The 16,512-nt window shown below is 47.3% G+C and overlaps 1 protein-coding gene across 13 annotated transcripts in view; it reads left to right on the top strand.

Annotated features, from left to right (window-relative positions):
• The window catches only part of RFFL (ring finger and FYVE like domain containing E3 ubiquitin protein ligase), a 79,656-nt gene that overhangs the window by 54,529 nt on the left and 8,615 nt on the right, over positions 1 to 16,512 (top strand). For 9 of the 13 annotated variants that reach the window (XM_008271115.4, XM_089317408.1, XM_089317407.1 and 6 more), the window contains 3 exons: positions 4,846 to 5,033; positions 11,292 to 11,696; positions 15,640 to 15,723. In XM_008271115.4, coding sequence (XP_008269337.2) covers positions 4,854 to 5,033; positions 11,292 to 11,696; positions 15,640 to 15,723 — 669 coding nt within the window. In that variant the 5' untranslated portion in view covers positions 4,846 to 4,853. The remainder of the gene's footprint in view (positions 1 to 4,845; positions 5,034 to 11,291; positions 11,697 to 15,639; positions 15,724 to 16,512) is intronic. The other 4 variants (XM_017349034.3, XM_070061071.2, XM_070061070.2 and 1 more) reach the window with 1 other exon arrangement.

Below are 16,512 nucleotides of genomic sequence, written 5' to 3' on the forward strand. Positions count from 1 at the left end.
TCATCACTCGGTCACTTTTCTTTCTACCCCTGGGTCTTATGCCCATTGTTCGTTGCCAGCTTCCTTTCCTCCACAATCTCTCAGTCTTTTGGGGTTTCCTCTGTAGTCAGTGACTATGTCCACATTTCTGTTAGTGAGCCTGGATGCTCGTTAGCCACTGCCATCTCTCTTCCTTTCCCTGACAAGTTTCTTGTATGAATAACTTATCCTTGGGGTCTTGCACATTCTGAATTCTCATTTGGTTTCCACCCTGTAGTTATTAGCTTGTTTCTTACTCACTGCTCAGGCAAAGAACACACCTTTCCCAAAACCAGGTTTGGAAGGTGTTTCCCACTTCTTGTATCAGTCTCTGCTTCAGTCATCACAGTAGTGGTCACTTCACCTCCACTTGTTCCTCAGAGGCCAGCTGTTCTCCTCTGCTTTCTGCAGGTGTGGTGCTCTCAAGAGCTTTCACAGACCCTCCCTCTTCTCTTCTAGCCCAGACCATCTCACCAGCCTTCTGCCCCACTCTGGCTTGATAGCCTTCCTGTAGGCCAGGACCTGGGGCCTCTGTGTGTCTCCAAGAGGTGTATGGTTAGCTGTCTCTTGGTGTCTGAGGAGACTGGCTCTGAGAATTTTCCCTTCTTTTTCCCACATACCAAAGTTCACAGATCCCAAATCACTTATATAAAAACGGCTTATTGTCTGCATATAACCTAGCATATCCTCCCATATATTTTAAATAAACATCACTGTATTACTTAGAACACCTGAAATAACGTAAATGCTATGTAAATAGTTGTTAATGCTATCTTGTTTAGGGAATAATGACAAGAAAAAAGCTCTGTACATGTTCAAATCCACTGCAGATGTGGATACCACTGACTGAATGGCTTTATGTGTGCATATCAGCATGTCACATATCTTTTTATTTTTTAAAGGTTTATTGTATTTATTATTTGAAAGTCAAGAGTTACACAGAGAGAGGAGAGGCAGAGAAAGAGAGAGAAAGAGGTCTTCCATCTGCTGGTTCACTTCCCAGTTGGCCACAATGGCTGGAACTACGCCGATCCGAAGCCAGGAGCCAGGGGCTTCTTCCGGGTTTCCCATGCGGACGCAAGGGCCCAAGGACTTGTGCCATCTTCTACTGCTTTCCCAGGCCATAGCAGAGAGCTGGATAGGAAGTGGAGCAGCCAGGTCTTGAACCGTTGCCTGTATGGGATGCCGGCGCTTCAGGCCGGGGCTTTAACCCGGTGCGCCACAGTGCTGGCCCCAGAGTGTCACATATCTTAACCTCCATATGCAGACACATGCCTCCTTCTGAGGGCTGTGTACAGTAAATAGTTCCACTACCCTGTTGTGTAAAATCAGAGTCCCCAGGATTTGTCCTAGACTTTCTCTTCTCTCTGCCTCAGTCAGGTCATTGACACATATTGGCAAGTATCAAAAGTTGTGTTCTCTTACGGGTGTATCCACTTAGCCTTGCCCTTTGCCAGTTTGTTCTCCACACTACTCACTGCCCTAAGTGTGTGCTCCTGGATGCAAACAAATCACGAAACCTGACTGCCTAAAACTTCTGATTTTGTCCTGTTGTAGGTGTAGGATAAAGTTCAGATTCTGTACGTTGGAATACAAGATGTTTCATGGTTCCTTGGGTTCTTTTTGTACCCTTGTCTACCCCCTACTCCACCTTTTATCCAACCAAGTATTTTATAGTTTCTTCTTCTTGGTTGTTGTTTGTTTGTTTGTTTTTTTATAGGCAGAGTTAGAGAGAGAGAGAGAGAGAGGTCTTCCTTCCATTGGTTCACCCCCCAAATGGCCGCTATGGCAGGCGCGCTGTGCCAATCCGAAGCCAGGAGCCAGGTGCTTCCTCCTGGGCTCCCATGTGGGTGCAGGGTCCAAGTGGTAATTGTGATGAAATCCGTAGGTTTGCTTTCTACCTTTGCATACCTTTGTAGTTAAGAACTTTATTATGGTGTGATAGCAACAACTAATGCCTATTTGGTGCTTTGTGGCCTACATAATGTCCATAGGAGAAAAATGAAGTATAGAAAGGGCATGACTTGTAAGATGTAAATTATAAAGCCAAGAAGTAGTAGAGCAGGACTGGCAACTCAGGCCTTCTGATGCCAGAGCCTATGTTCTTTTTATTGTTGCATACTGTCTGAGATGGGTTTGTCAACATGTGATTTAAAGAATTACAAAGTTCCTTTTTTCAGAAGCTACCACTCCTTTCTTTTCCCCATTGTTTTGCCAACAAAGAGCTTGTTTATTTATTATGCACACACACACAAACGCGCTGTGTGAAGAACTCTTTAGAATTCATTAGTATATGTGAACTGTCAATGTGAGTAAGGCAGATTAGATCCTGGTCTTTGGGTATTTAGATTCTCTTCAGACGGTACTATCACTGAGTCAGAGAAAAAATTTTTTGATGTGTAGAAAATTGCAAATGTATGGTTAGTTAAGTTTTAACTTGTGTATGCTTCATTATTCAATATTCCTTGTTGAGCGTCCTGTCTAATTGGGCAGTATAAGACTGTCACATTCTTTTTCATGAGGTTCACAGGCAGTTGGGAGAGATAGGTGTTAATCAGAGGTCCCCTAGAAGAGAATGAATTATATCACAGGTGTACTGGAAGCAGTGTTAGAAAGGTAAAAAAAGCCCCAGAAAAGTCAACAGACCTATGATTGTAACCTGTATGACCTAGGTTGTTACTTCCCATGCCAGGCCTCATTCTTTCCCCTTATAAAATGACCAAGGTTGGACCAGTTCACTTCTTTGTTCCTTCTAACTTACCATGCCTTTGAACTATGAAAATGCTTTTGTTAAAACAGTGAGTCAGGAGACAGAGCAAAAAGTACCATTATTTTGTGTATTTTGAATGATAACACTAAATGTTTCACCTGTTGTTTCTTGAGCAAAGAGTACAGGCTCAGAATATCCAAACTGACTGCCTTAGTCTACTGGAAAAAAACACACCTCGTGTACTACAGCAATGCTCGGCATTTTTCTGGGCTCTGTTGCAGTCTTTAGGTTATTTTGACATTTGAAGGATTGGATATTCTTTGCTCTGTCATCATAAAAATTGTCAGCCCCCTTGTTCCCAATACCTATATATTTGATATGTAAAATGAAGTTAATAATCCCAGACTTCTTAATAAATCCACAGAAGCACTGATTCAGCAAGGAAGCAAACATTGGTTGAGCATCTGCTACACGTACAGGGTACAGAATGGACGTGAATAATAAGTAGCGCCTGCCCTAGAGGAATTTATGGCTTAGTGGTAGAAAAGAAAGGGTAAACAGATCTGCAAAAAAACTGTTATAGATGTAGTGATACAAGTTTATCTGAGATTAGGGATACAGATGGAAAAATAGTTCTGTTGTCTCGTGGAAGGAGATATCAAGGAAAAGTGGGTTAGGTTTGGAGCTAGATGACCTGGAATTTTAGAATGTCAGCTCTCTACAAGAGTATTTCAAAAAGTTCATGGAAATGGAGTTAAAAGATGTTTATTTTAGGAGCTGATGTTATGGTGAATCAATTTAAGCTGTCTCTTGCAATGACAAGATTTCATGTCAGACGTCTGGTTTGTGTCCTGGCAACTCTACTTCCTACTAATGTGCCTGTGACAGCAGAAGATGGCCCAAGTATTTGGGCCTCTGCCACCCATGTGGGAGACCAGGATGGAGTTCCTGGCTCCTTGCTTTGGCCTGGCCCAGCCTTGGCTGTTGTGGCCATTTGGAGAGGGAAACAGCAGATGAAAGATCTCTCTTCCCCAACCCCTACGACCTCTCCCCTTCTCTGTTGCTCTGCCTTTTATCACATAAATATTGAATTCCTTTTTAAAAAAGATTTATTTATTTATTTGAAAGACAGAATTATAGAAAGAGGGAGAGACAGAGAGATCTTCCATCTGCTGGTTTATTCCCCAGGTGGCCACAGTGGACGGGACTGGGCCAGGCCAAAGCCAGGAGCTAGGAGCTTCCTCCAGGTCTTCCATGTTGTTAGCAGAGACCCAAACACTTGGGCCAGTCTCCTCTGCCTTTCCCAGACCATTAGCAGGGAGCTGGATCATAAGGGGAGTGGTTGGGACATGAACTGGTACCCATATGGGATGCTGTATTACAAGTGGTGGCTTTACCTGCTACGCCACAGTGCTGGCCCCAAATATTTAAATTTTTAAGGTGTTTATTTTAGTACAAGAATTTTTAAACCTGTGTATTTTTTTCATAGTATGTATTTTCTGTGTCCCTTTTGAAGGCCCCCCATTACAAGGATGTCAGTATTTTTCCACCACTATAAACTTATTTCTTAATTCCATTTTCCATGAACTTTTTGAAACCCCTTTGTATGTATTGGCTTCCTTCTATACATACTAGTTGTATATTTGACTTCTGGTAGGCTCAGTTGCCTTAGCTCTATAAAAGAACTAATATTTCTTCCTTATAGTCTATCTGAGTGTAGAATTGTGTGTGTGTGTGTGTGTGTGTGTGAGATAAAATTCTGTCTGTTTGAGGTCTAGGGACAAGGCCATGTTCTTGAGTAAAGTTGTTAAGCCAGTTGTAATTGCTAAGGTAAGAAAAGATTTTATTTGAAGTTAGATCTCAGATTAGAGCCAGTCATAGATCAGCAGTGTTTCAAAGGTAATGTGCCAGCTTGACAGCCGGTCTTGTCTTGGCAGATCAGGAGTTTGTCCTCACTTCTTAGGTGGAACAGCAACTGTGGTAATAGAAGAGGTGGCCAGAAGTCCATGGCCCCTGAGAACTTGCCCTCCCCTCAACCCTGCAAATGTGCATTGCTCACCTGGGCAGTAGAGCCGTGTCTTAACTCTGACCTTTTTTCCCTTTCTCTCTTGCACCAGATTTTATCATGTGGGCAACCTGCTGCAACTGGTTCTGCCTGGATGGACAGCCTGAGGAGGTACCACCGTCCCAGGGAGCCAGGACGCAAGCCTATTCCAACCCTGGGTACAGCTCCTTCCCTTCCCCAACAGGCTCAGAACCAAGCTGCAAGGCCTGTGGGGCCCACTTTGCAAACATGGCCAGGAAGGTGAGTGCTGACTTTTCAGCCTGCCCTGCCATTATAGCCTGAGGACCTCAGGCAGGCCCACCGACCTCTCTGTGAATGCCTGCCACCTTGCCTCTGCCTGTGGAATGCTGATGTCCCGGACTTGTCCCTTTCATTAAAATGTTCAAGAAAAACCAACCAAGAGAAAGCTAAGTATCACAGCATAGATTGGGTGTCAGAAGAACTAAATTCAAATATAAGCTTTGCCACTTACTAGCTGGATGGTTTGATCTCTCTTGAGATATGGTTTCCTCATGTATAAAATGGAAATGAGAGTAGTAGCCGTCTCTCAGTGTTGTGAGAGTACAAGGTGAGAAGCCAGGTTCCAAGCACGCTGCTTGGAACATAGCAGGCACTCAATGTTACTGCCTTTGATAGCTGCCATCATAAAAGGCCTGACTGCAGGTAACTTGTTCTCTTTATTGAAAGCAATGCCTAGGATGCCCCGGGTGCACCAAGACCCTAACAAAGTCTGGAGCTTGTTTACTCTAGTGGATTCATTTGAAATATTTGGGAGCCATGCTACCCACGTCAGTGGGCAGGAAGTAAAGCTACTGGCTGGTTAGTCTGTTCATTGGGCCATCCTTTTCACAGTGCGCAGAGGCAGCCAGTTCTCTGTGGTCAAGCATGGAGGGAGCAGAAGGTAAACTTGGCCTGTGTAAGGAACTCCTGCAGTCGGCCTTCTTTGCAGAATGAGGTTTGTAGCCCAAAGCTAGCAGTGGGATGTGATTTTACAAGGGTAATAATGGGAAATTGGAGAGGAAATAGTGCTTTTAAAGCCACCTGCTGTATGGAAGGGATTGTTTTCAGGAATTAGTCTTTTAAAAAGTTTTTTTTTTTTTTTTTTTTTTTTGTTAATTGGAAAAGCAGAGAGAGAGTGTGTCTTTCATCCACTGGCTTACTCTCCAAATGTCCACAAAGCCAGGAGCCAGGAACTCCATCCTGGTCTCCCATGTGGGTAGCAGGGCCTATCTTGGGCTATCTTCTGCTGCTCTCCCAGAAACGTTAGCAGGGAGCCATATCAGAAGCTGAGCAGCTGGGACTCAAACTAGTGCTCCAGTATGGGATGCCTGCATCACAAGAGGCGGCTTAACCCTCTGAGCCACAATGCTGAGCCTGAATTTAGATTTTTTAATTTCATTTAATCATCTTAACAGGTTTCAGAATCCCTCAAGGGCAGGCGTTCGGCCTACTGGTTAAGATGTTGGTTAGGACTCCCATGTCCCATATCAGAGTGCCTGGATTCGACCCCCAGCTCTGGCTCCTGATTCCAGCTTCATGCTGATGTAACCCTGGGAGATGGTGGTAGTGGCTTAAGTACTTGGATTCCTGTCACGTGGGAGATACAGATTGAGTTCCCATCTCCAGGCTTTGACCCTATTAGCTCTAGCTGTTGCAGGCATTTGGGAAGTAAACCAACAGATGGGAGCTCTCTCTCTGTCAGCCTCTCTCTGCCTCTCAAAAAACAAGGAGGGGGCCAGAAATGTGGCACAGTGGGTTGTGGTACAGCAGGTTAAGCTGTCAATGCTGGCACTCTACATTGGGGTGTGGGTTCAGGTGCCAGCGTGAATCCTAGCTGCTTTGCTTCCAACCCGCCTCCCTGGTATGGGTCTGGGAAAGCAGTGCAAGATGGCCCAAGTGCTTGGGCCCCTTGTCCCCAATGCGAGAGACCCAAGATGGAGTTCCGTGGTTTCTGATTTATGCCTGGCCAAGTCCAGGCTGTTGTGGCCTTTTGGGGAGTGAACCAGCAGATGGAAGATCCTTTTCTGTCTCAATTTCTTTGTCTGTTGCTCTGCCTTTCAAATAAAAAGCAGATGGAAGAGCTTTTTCTCTGTGTTTCACCCTATCTATTGTTCTGCTTTTCTTTTTTTTTTTAAGGAATTATTTATTTGAAAGGCAGAGTTACAGAGAAGCAGAGGCAGAGAGAGCGAGAGAGGTCTTCCATCTACTGGTTTACTCCCTAGAGGGCCGTAACTGCCAGAGCTGTGCCAATCCGAAACCAGGAGCTTCTTCTAGGTCTCCCACGTGGGTGCAGGGGCCCAAGCACTTGTGCCATCTTCTGCTGCTTTCCCAGGCCACAGAAGAGCTGGATCAGAAGTGGAGCAGCCGGGACTTGAACTGGAGCCCATATGGGATGCCAGCACTGTAGGCAGCGGCCTTACCTGCTACGCCACAGTGCTGGCCCCATGCTCTGCCTTTCAAATAAATAAATAAATAATCTCTAAAAAAGAGTCCCTCAAATCACATTTTTCCCTATGAGAGTCTGAGTAGGAATGGGAAACTTCGCACCTCTGGGTTATATAAGGCCCCTGAAATAATTTGGCCTAGTCCTGACACAGCATTCGCAGGCAGGACTTGAAATTCAATAAATCTTTAGCAGGTTGACTTTAAAAAAAAAAAAAGATTTATTTATTTATTTGAAAGTCAGAGTTACACAGAAAGAGGAGAGGCAGAGAGAAAGAGAGGTCTTCCATCTGATAGTTCACTCCTCAATTGGCCACAATGGCTGGAGCTGTGCCGATCTGAAGCCAGGAGCCAGGAACTAGGAACTTCCTCCAGGTCTCTCATGCAGGTGCAGGGGCCTAAGGACTCGGGCCATCTTCTGCTTTCCAGTCATAGCAGAGAGCTGGATGGGAAATGGAGCAGCCAGGACTCTAGCTGGCGCCCATTTGGGATGCTGGCGTTGCAGGCCAGAGTGTTAACCCGTGTGCCACAGCACCGGCCCCAGCAGGCTTATTTTTAAGTTGATAATTTTGTGGTGATCTGCGAGTCATATTATAAGTATCCAAATCACCCTTGGCAGAAAAAAGGTTCTCCAACCCTAGATTAAGACTTAGGGTTTAAAATTTCAGAGAAAATGGTGGTGTCAAGTTTCTGACAGATAGTGTAAGATACATTAAAAACTCATTCTTTTACCTCTACTTAAGTAGTGCTTCAGGATCTCATAGCTACTGAATGGCAGAGCTGGAGTTCAAACTCAGGTCTCTGACTCCAGAGCTGCCTCCTGGAGGACACTGAGCGCGTCAGGTGCAGATAACAGATTCTAGGCCTGGGTACCTAAGAGCATGACAACGATTAAAATAAGCAGCCCCCCACAATTGATTGGAAATAAATTATTGACTATCTGCTGTGTGTCAGGCATTGCCTGGGTTAGGAAGCTGAGATACTTAAAAGGGAGCTTGCAGTAGAACAGGGAAACTGGGGCAATATACACCATCCTATGAGAAAAGAAAATGTAGCAAGAAGAGCTTTGTGGAGGTAAGAAAACTTGCAATTTGAATAGTGAGGGATGGCTACTGCTTCAGTATTTCCTTGTTAGAAAAGTACGAATTAATTTTGAGCACTCCACAATGAATGTTGTGAATGCTAAGGATGTTTTCACATATGAGGATTTTTCATTTGTAATTTCATGCTCAAGTGGATCAGCCTTCTTATCTTAAGGGTTTGGCATTTAACATTTAACAGCCAGAGGCTTTTAAAATGTCTTTTCTGGAAGTGGTTGAACTGAAACGATTACATGATCCCACTGTCTTTTTCTTTTTTTCATTATGGTCAGTATTTTCTGAATGCTCATTGAGTGTAAACCACAGATAACATTAAGGACTTTGTAGAGAGAACATAAGTAAGGTATGTCCCCTGTGTTCCCTGAATTTCCAGGCTTGGAGAGAAATGGCAAGCTGTCGTTTTGCCCCAAGCCAATATGCCATCTGAATTGAGCTCTTCCCCCGTGGTTTAGCAGGGATCTTGGCACCCAGCTTCTTGAGTTGGCCCAGCTTGTGAAGGGAGGAGAGGTTGTGCTTGGAAACATGGAAGTAACACTCAAATCTCAGAGTGGAAAGAGGCGTGGCTTTAGGTATTGGCAAAGCTCAGAGCTGAGACAAAAAGGAAAGGGAATGAAAGGCGATCATGTTACCTTTTTGTGAGTATTCACTGTGTGCTAAAGTTTTATAATTCTTTATCTCATGTCAGACTTCCAGTAGTGCTTCCACTGGTGGGATGAGGAGGTGGGCCTGACCAGTGCCAGGAAATAGGGGCGAGGCGTGGGCAGGAGTTGGGGAAGGGCACAGTGGCAAAGAGAAGCAAGTCAAGCACCCCATGTGATGCCCTTGAAGGCCATGCCTGCCTGGGGTGCTGCTTCCAGATCTCCATGTTTAATGCTTGAGTATACGCTGGGCATTTCTGCAAGCACATTGCTTCCAGGAATTCATCTCTTTTATTTATGTATTTTGCATTTTAAGGATTTATTTATTTATTTGAAAGTCAGAGTTACACAGAGAGAGGAAGCGACAGAGAGAGAGAGAAAGATCTTCCACCCACTGATTCACTCCCCAAATGGCTGCAACAGTTGGGGCTGAGCTGGGCTATAGTCAGGAGTCAGGAACTTATTCTGGGTCTCCCACGTGGGTACAGGAGCTCAAACACTTGGGCTATCCTCCTCTGCTTTCCCAGACACATTAGCAGGGAGCTGGATCAGAAGTGGAGCAGCCAGGTCTCTAACTGGCACCATAGGGGATGCCAGTGTCGCAGGTACCTTACCTTCTACGCCACAGCACCAGCCCCACAAATGCATCTCTCACCCACCTTGTTATGCAGTTGGTCTGCACAATTTGCTGGAATTATACCCAGGCATTTGCTTCGCTCCTGCCCTCAGCAGTCATCTTGTCCCACCTCGTGTTGTCTCCTGCCTCTGCAGGCTGGGATTTTAGCCTGGAGCAATACCCCACTCCAGGGAGTGTTTCAGATGCCCCATTGCTACACAGTCCGGGTGAGCAGGGGTCTACAGATGCTGGGTTGCTCTTTGCATTCTGATCTCGCATTCAACAAGCTACACACATTTGAAGAAAGAACAGGGAGTTGTTTGGATCTGACTGGCTGAGCTACTCAGGCTTTATAACTCTCATGGGCTTGAGTGGTGTCCTGTGTCAGGACCACAGCTTCATGCCATTGAGGCCCCTCTGTGTCACTGTCAGTCATCCTAAACACATTTCCAAGTAGGAAAGCTTTAGATAGGAATGAACCCCCAAATGCCCCAAAACACCCTTTTTCCAGCTGCATGGCTGCTAGTCCCAGAACTGTTAATGAAGCTGTGTGTCCTTGTGAGTGGTCTCTGAACAATCCCTTGTGTGGCGTGAACTGTGTAGGGAAGGAGGCAGCTCCATAGGTGTCTCATGGCCATGCTTCCCAAGCCTTTACAGCCCTCACTGGGTGGTACACGGTATGCCCTCTTCCCTTTACTATGTGATGATGCGTAAATGTGAGTGAAATAGAACTCTCTTAACTGTGCAGACTTGGTTCAGGCTCCACTCAGCCGTGTCTGTGATCTTGACTGAGAATCTGAGTCTCTTGGGCATTCTCTAGCTTGAACAGTCTTCTATATTTAGAATGGAGGGAGCAGAAATATTTAGGTTAATCCTTAAGTCACCACAGGATGAAAAGTTTTCAACTTATTTAGAGGATTAGTGAGGGTGCCCTTAAGGATGATCCTGGCATGCTTGGGAATTACCTCTTCTGTGGGAGTGTGACCTGCACTTGGCCAGAGCAGAGCTCAGCCAGCTGTCACTCGCTCAGCCTGTGGGCCAAGAGGCCAAGGATTCGTACCCTGTGGGCTGAGCGAGCCACGTGGGTTGTCTGTGACTGCGGGAGGAGCGCCTGCCAGGCAGTACCAGCTTGCCTGCCAGGCGCTCCTGTCGCCTGACTCAGACACTCTGTACTTTCACAAGCGAGAGCACACTGATGTCCAGAGGGCCTCCAGAGCTGTCTAAATATTTGTCTTGGACAAGGTTGTATGTATCACTGAATTCCCAGTACTCTGAGTGGGCCTTTCTCGAGTAGAGAAACCTGGCACCAGCTTCGTAATCTTCCCTGTGTTACTGCCCCCATTACAGATGTGGAAACGGTCAGAGAGGCTAAGTTACGCACTGTGAAAAAGTTGGGGCAAGAAGAGTTAATAAAAAGGCAGAGCTTTTCAGTTCTAAGGAATTAACACAGCTTTAGGTCCTGTGTCAATAAAATGAAGAAAGTAAGCCTTAAATGAGCTGAGTAGAGTAGCACCGTGTGCACAGGCACACAGGGAGTCTGTGTTTGACCTGCAGAGCAGTTCGCACCCTCACCTGCTCGCCTAGGAGACAGTCAAGAGTGACTAGAGGAGATCCGCGAAGCCTGGGAACCCCAAGCTCCCGTCCATTCCCTGTCCTGTTCTGTGTGTCTGACATGCTTTCCTCTGCCCTTTGCCCTAAACAGCAGACCTGCTTGGACTGTAAGAAAAGCTTCTGCCTGACCTGTTCAAGCCAAGTGGGGAACGGGCCCCGCCTCTGCCTCCTCTGCCAGCGGTTCCGGGCCACAGCCTTTCAGCGAGAAGAGCTCATGAAGATGAAGGTGAAGGAGCTGCGGGACTACCTGAGCCTCCACGACATCTCCACGGAGATGTGCCGTGAGAAAGAGGAGCTGGTGTTCCTGGTGCTTGGCCAGCAGCCTGCAGTCCCGCAGGAGGGCAGGACTCGTGCGTTGTCCCCAGACTTGCCGGAGCAGCAGACCTTCCTGAGCCAGCCACACGCCAGCACGGTCCCTCCTCCCTCGGCCGGCCTCCCTGCGTCACCTGCACAGGCCACCACCGTTCCCCCGGCCCAGGCACAGGAACGGCAGCAGGTACGGGCTGCTGGAGGGCTCATTTTCCTCTTCCGCCTGTCTGGTGGGAGTGGGGTGTGAGGTTGGAGCTGCTCCGCCTGCTGACTCGAGGTGATGTTTTCCAGACGTCAGGTTCCTGCTCTGGCTTTCTCCAGAGGTGATTTGCATGGTACTAGGTGGTTTGTGGTTTTTGTTTGTTTTTAATGCATACAGTACCCATCAGGCTTTTTTTTTTTTTTTAATGCCTTGTTCCAGAAATATTTTGAGAAAACTCACCATTAACTTTGCAAATTCAGTTCTGTTCACATTTGCCCTCTGGTTTACCTTTGTTGTGGTCTTCCCTGGCTGGATTGGGAGTGCTGATCACCACAGGCATGTGGGAAAACAAGGTCTGTATAGAGGGAAGGGACACTTCCCTCACCGCTTCCCTTGCTGGCCGCATCGGGGAGTGGGCGTGCCTGGCATGCCCTTGGATTGTAGCTACTTTATTGTTGGACAGTGAGGCTGAGAGACAGTACGCAAAGGGCAGCACATTGACTGGAATATGGTCCAGGCCTGAAGAGGAGGCACGTGGGGCATGTATGGCCTTTGTCCTCTGACAGTCCCTGCAAGAGGGAAAGAGCACAAGCAGACCAGCTCTGGAGTGGACTGAAGCCAGGGGGCATAACTATGGTGTCACGAGTGGTGGTGTCTACAGACCTACCCGGGTGCCTTAGTGACCCTGATAGCCGTGTGGCTTGAGCAGCAGTGGGGGATCCCAGCCTGGAAGACGTGGTTTCCATATCCATTTTTGTCCCTGACTCTTTGGTCACTTAGGACAAACTTTGAGCCTAGAATATGAGCTGGAGTTAGTAATCCCAGAGTGCGCTTGATCTCGAAGGACATCGGGAGGCTGAGCAGCACTCGCCATGTCTGAAGAGATCTGAGCCACTTAGGGCTGCTCTCATGCTGGGTGGGGGTGTCGGTTCCCACCATGCTGTGGACAGCTGCTGCCTCTTGCTTATGGTCCCCTCCTTTGCCAGGCTGGGACCCCCTGATTCCGCTCTGGACAAGCACTGAGGCATAAAGGCCAATACGATAGCATAATTTGATCATAGTAGCATCATTTAACACCCTGCTTGGCTTGAGCATGTTTTTCTCTCCGGCTGGACATTAAGTCTTTCCTAAGCTCTGGCTCTTAGTCTGCTGGGCAGGCTTTACCTCATGCTGCACATTCCTCCCTTCACTGATATTAAGGGCAGTCCTCTTTGTCGGGAGCCAGGAGAGGAACCTGAGGAATTATTCTTCCCTGAAGTGGCTTCAGGATAGGCTTTTCAATGAAATACTGTAAGCTTGTCATTGAAAAGAAATTTTGAGATGGTACCTGAAGATCATGCCACATGCCAGATCTTAGTGAATACTCTTCTCCAGGGTTTTCAGCCCCTGTTCTGGTGAGATCTGCATTTTACAAGCAGGAAAAACAGGCCTGGGGAAGTCAAGTGAGTTGTGTGATGCCGTCTGACAAGTCCTCAAGTCGGCTGCACCGTGGAGCAGATCTCCTGAGATTACATGCTCTATCAGGGTTCAGCCCCATACCTTTATGGCCCTAGCAGTGGTTTCTGGAGAAGGAAATGAGTACAATAAATGCAGGAGATCTTGGTTTAGCAGCGGGCAAACTGGAAAGCTAAGAGCACACTTCACAGCATGAGATGCAGTTCCTCTTTCTAGGAAACAAAGGATATGCAGAAGCTGACTGCTTAGGTAGAGATTAGGCACTGAAAGGCTCCATTTGGAAACTTCAAGGTGACACCGGCCAGTGGGTACCACATCTGCGCAGCGCTGAGAGAGAGCCAAAGGTGTTGATGAAGATGTTGTTTCAGATACATCCTCATATGTGGGTACCGGGTGGATGATCTTGTCATTGCTTGGTGTTTTGTTGCTGCTGTTTCTACTTTTCATTTTATTGTTTGCCTCTTCTTCCTCTTGTTTTAAAGATTTATTTGTTTCAAAGACAGAATTAGAGAGGACGAGAGAGAGAGAGAGAGAGATCTTCCATCCACTGGTTCACTCCACAAATGGCTGCATTGGCCAGAGCTGCACCAATCCGAAGCCAGGAGCCAGGAGCTTCTTCCGGGTCTCCCACATGGGTTCAGGGACCCAAGGACTTGGGCCACCTTCCACTGCTTTCCCAGGCACATCATCAGGGAGCTGGATCGGAAGTGGAGCAGCAGGAGTTGAACTGTGTGTGGTAGCTTTACCCACTATGCCACATGCCTGCTCCTGTTTGCCTCTTCTTGATTAGTTCCCTATTATATACACATCCTAACCTGGGCTGAGTGACAAGGTCCAGCAGGTGACTTTGGTTTCCCACATTGTGTGCCTTTACTGGTACTCCAGGGTCTTTTGGAAAGACCTGTGAACTCAGACACCTCTTTGCTCTGAGCTCACACCAGGCCCTTTGACAGGAGGGAGCAGGGGTCAAGATAGGTAAGGAATTTGTGGTTTAATTGGTGATGGAATTAAGAGACACACACACTTCTGGGTACTCTTTGACAAAACCTAACAGTGGAATACCCAGGGAGGAATCTTGTAAAAAGCTGGAAGTTTTATTTGGAACGCAACCCCCCCAAACAGAGGCATTTGTCTTTAGGTTAACAGCAATAGATTTTTTTTTTTTAAGATTTATTTATTTTATTTGAAAGGTAGAGTTGCAGAGTTTGGGGGGGGGGGTCTTCTATCCATTGGTTCACTTCCTAAATGGCCGCAATGGCCAGAGCTGTGCCTATCCAAAGCCAGGAGCCAAGAGCTTCCTCTGGATCCCTCACATTGGGGCAGGGGCCCAAGAACTTGGGCCATCTTCCACTGCTTTCCCAGGCCATAGCAGAGAGCTGGATGGGAAGAGGAGCAGCTGGGACACAAACTGGCACCCACATGGGATGATGACACTGCAGGCAACGACTTTACCCACTACGCCACAGCACTAGCCCCAACAGCAATAGATTCTTAAAGATTTATTTATTTATATGAAAGGCAGAGTTACAGAGAAGCAGAGGCAGAGAGAGAGAGATCTTCTATCCGCTGGTTCATTCCCCAGATGTCCACTATGGCTGGAGCTGCACCAACCCAAAGACAGGAGCCAGGAGCTTCCCCCAGGCCTCCCACATGGGTGCAGGGGCCCAAGTATTTGGGCCACCTTCTACTGCTTTCCAAGGCCATAGCAGAGAGCTGGATCAGAAGTGGAGCAACTGGGACTAGAACCGACGCCCATATGGGATGCTGGCACTGCAGGAGGCAGCTTTACCTGCTACACCACAGTGCCGGACCCTTTCAGCAATAGATTTTTAGATGCACTGAAATAATGATGGATCAGGTTTGGAGGCAGCTGTTAGTCACAGTGTGTGCACATTTCTAGAATGTGAGAGCAATGACCAGGCAGAAGAGAGGGACTTGGGTGGTGAGGGTCTGGGAACTGTCTCTTTAGGGTCAGATGAGGAAGCCAGGGAGATGTAGTATGAAGCGGTGGATGATCTTTTGTGAATAGTTTGGAATAAATAATGGGCATTGGTCTAGGGACAAAACCAAGGACAGTAGGTGCAAGTCTTAAGGAGAACACTTTTAGATCAGTGTCAAGAGAAACATCTGATGGCCATTAGGGAGCAGTCCAGCAGTGGACGGGACGCTGTGATTCTCCCAGTGTTGTAAGCTCAGGCTGAGTTGACAGTGAGTGGAGATGGACGGCATCCAGGTGGTGGGCAGGATTGATGCGCTCTTGTTCTAGAGGGCAGTTTTATGTCTGTTGAAGCCGGTTTGTATTGTTTGCCTCACAAAATATTAGAGAACAGGCGTGTGTATACTGTTGTGAGAGACTCGTAAGTTTCTCGGGGAGATGGGAACCCACTTTGGACGTTGTGTGAGCTGGAGAGGCGTGTGCTATGCAGGTCTCTGGGACATCTCTGGATGTGATGGCACCTTTCTCTTCCCACAGGCCAATGGCCATGTGTCTCAGGACCAAGAGGAGCCCGTCTGCCTGGAGAGCACAGCCATAGCACCTGCTGAGGATGAGACCCAGGTGGGCCCTGCTCGGGTCTGTGTCTTTGCCTTTGTCTTTCTCTGGTGTTCTCAGAAGCCTTGTATCAGACTCAGAAGTGGAGAGAGAAGATTCTGTTTGGGGCGATAGCCATTCTGTTTTCAGGGTAGAGTTTAGTGGCAGTATTCCAGGTTAACCTTGGAGGCTGTCATTGTGTGCAGACGGAATGTTAGGTCACAGTGCAGACTGCAGAGCTGCTGGCCTATTATGTTTCCAGTTTTCTGATTTTCTGAGGGCTTCCAGAGGGCAGGCTCCTGGTGCTGCCATGAAAATCTTGTTCTTTGCTTCTGCTTCTAGCACATAGTGGCTGTTGTTAGGGCAAAGAGGTCAGATAATCGGGCGTGCAGATCTTAGCCAGGCAGGGGACCGGTCCAGGGAGCACAACCACTAGGGCCACTGGGCTGTGGTTGATGCTGTGTACAGAGTGCTTGCCAGGGAGATGGCCTCTTTGGGGGGAGAGAGACCGGCCAGCACCCTGCTCTGTGGGCTCATGTGCTGCTACACTGAATCTTTATGGGAATCGTGTGGTAGAACTGCTGTCTCTCCTTTACGGAGGAGCAGACAGGCTCAGAGGTAAGCAACATGCCAGATACTATTTAGACTCAATCAGCAGAGGAGTCAGTTTTCTAATTTAGGTCCATCAAGTCAAACCAGTGCTCCTTGTACTTTATCACAGTGATTGGTTGGTTTATGTTGCCTGTGCCCAAGTGCAGACCTGTGGGCCAGGAAGAGACTGGAGTCTGTTTTGCAATGCCAAGAGCAGCCAGCCTC

The sequence above is a fragment of the Oryctolagus cuniculus genome, chromosome 17 (assembly GCF_051225735.1).
Source record: "Oryctolagus cuniculus isolate XC-2025 breed Fujian yellow rabbit chromosome 17, ASM5122573v1, whole genome shotgun sequence".
NCBI classification, from domain to species: domain Eukaryota; kingdom Metazoa; phylum Chordata; class Mammalia; order Lagomorpha; family Leporidae; genus Oryctolagus; species Oryctolagus cuniculus.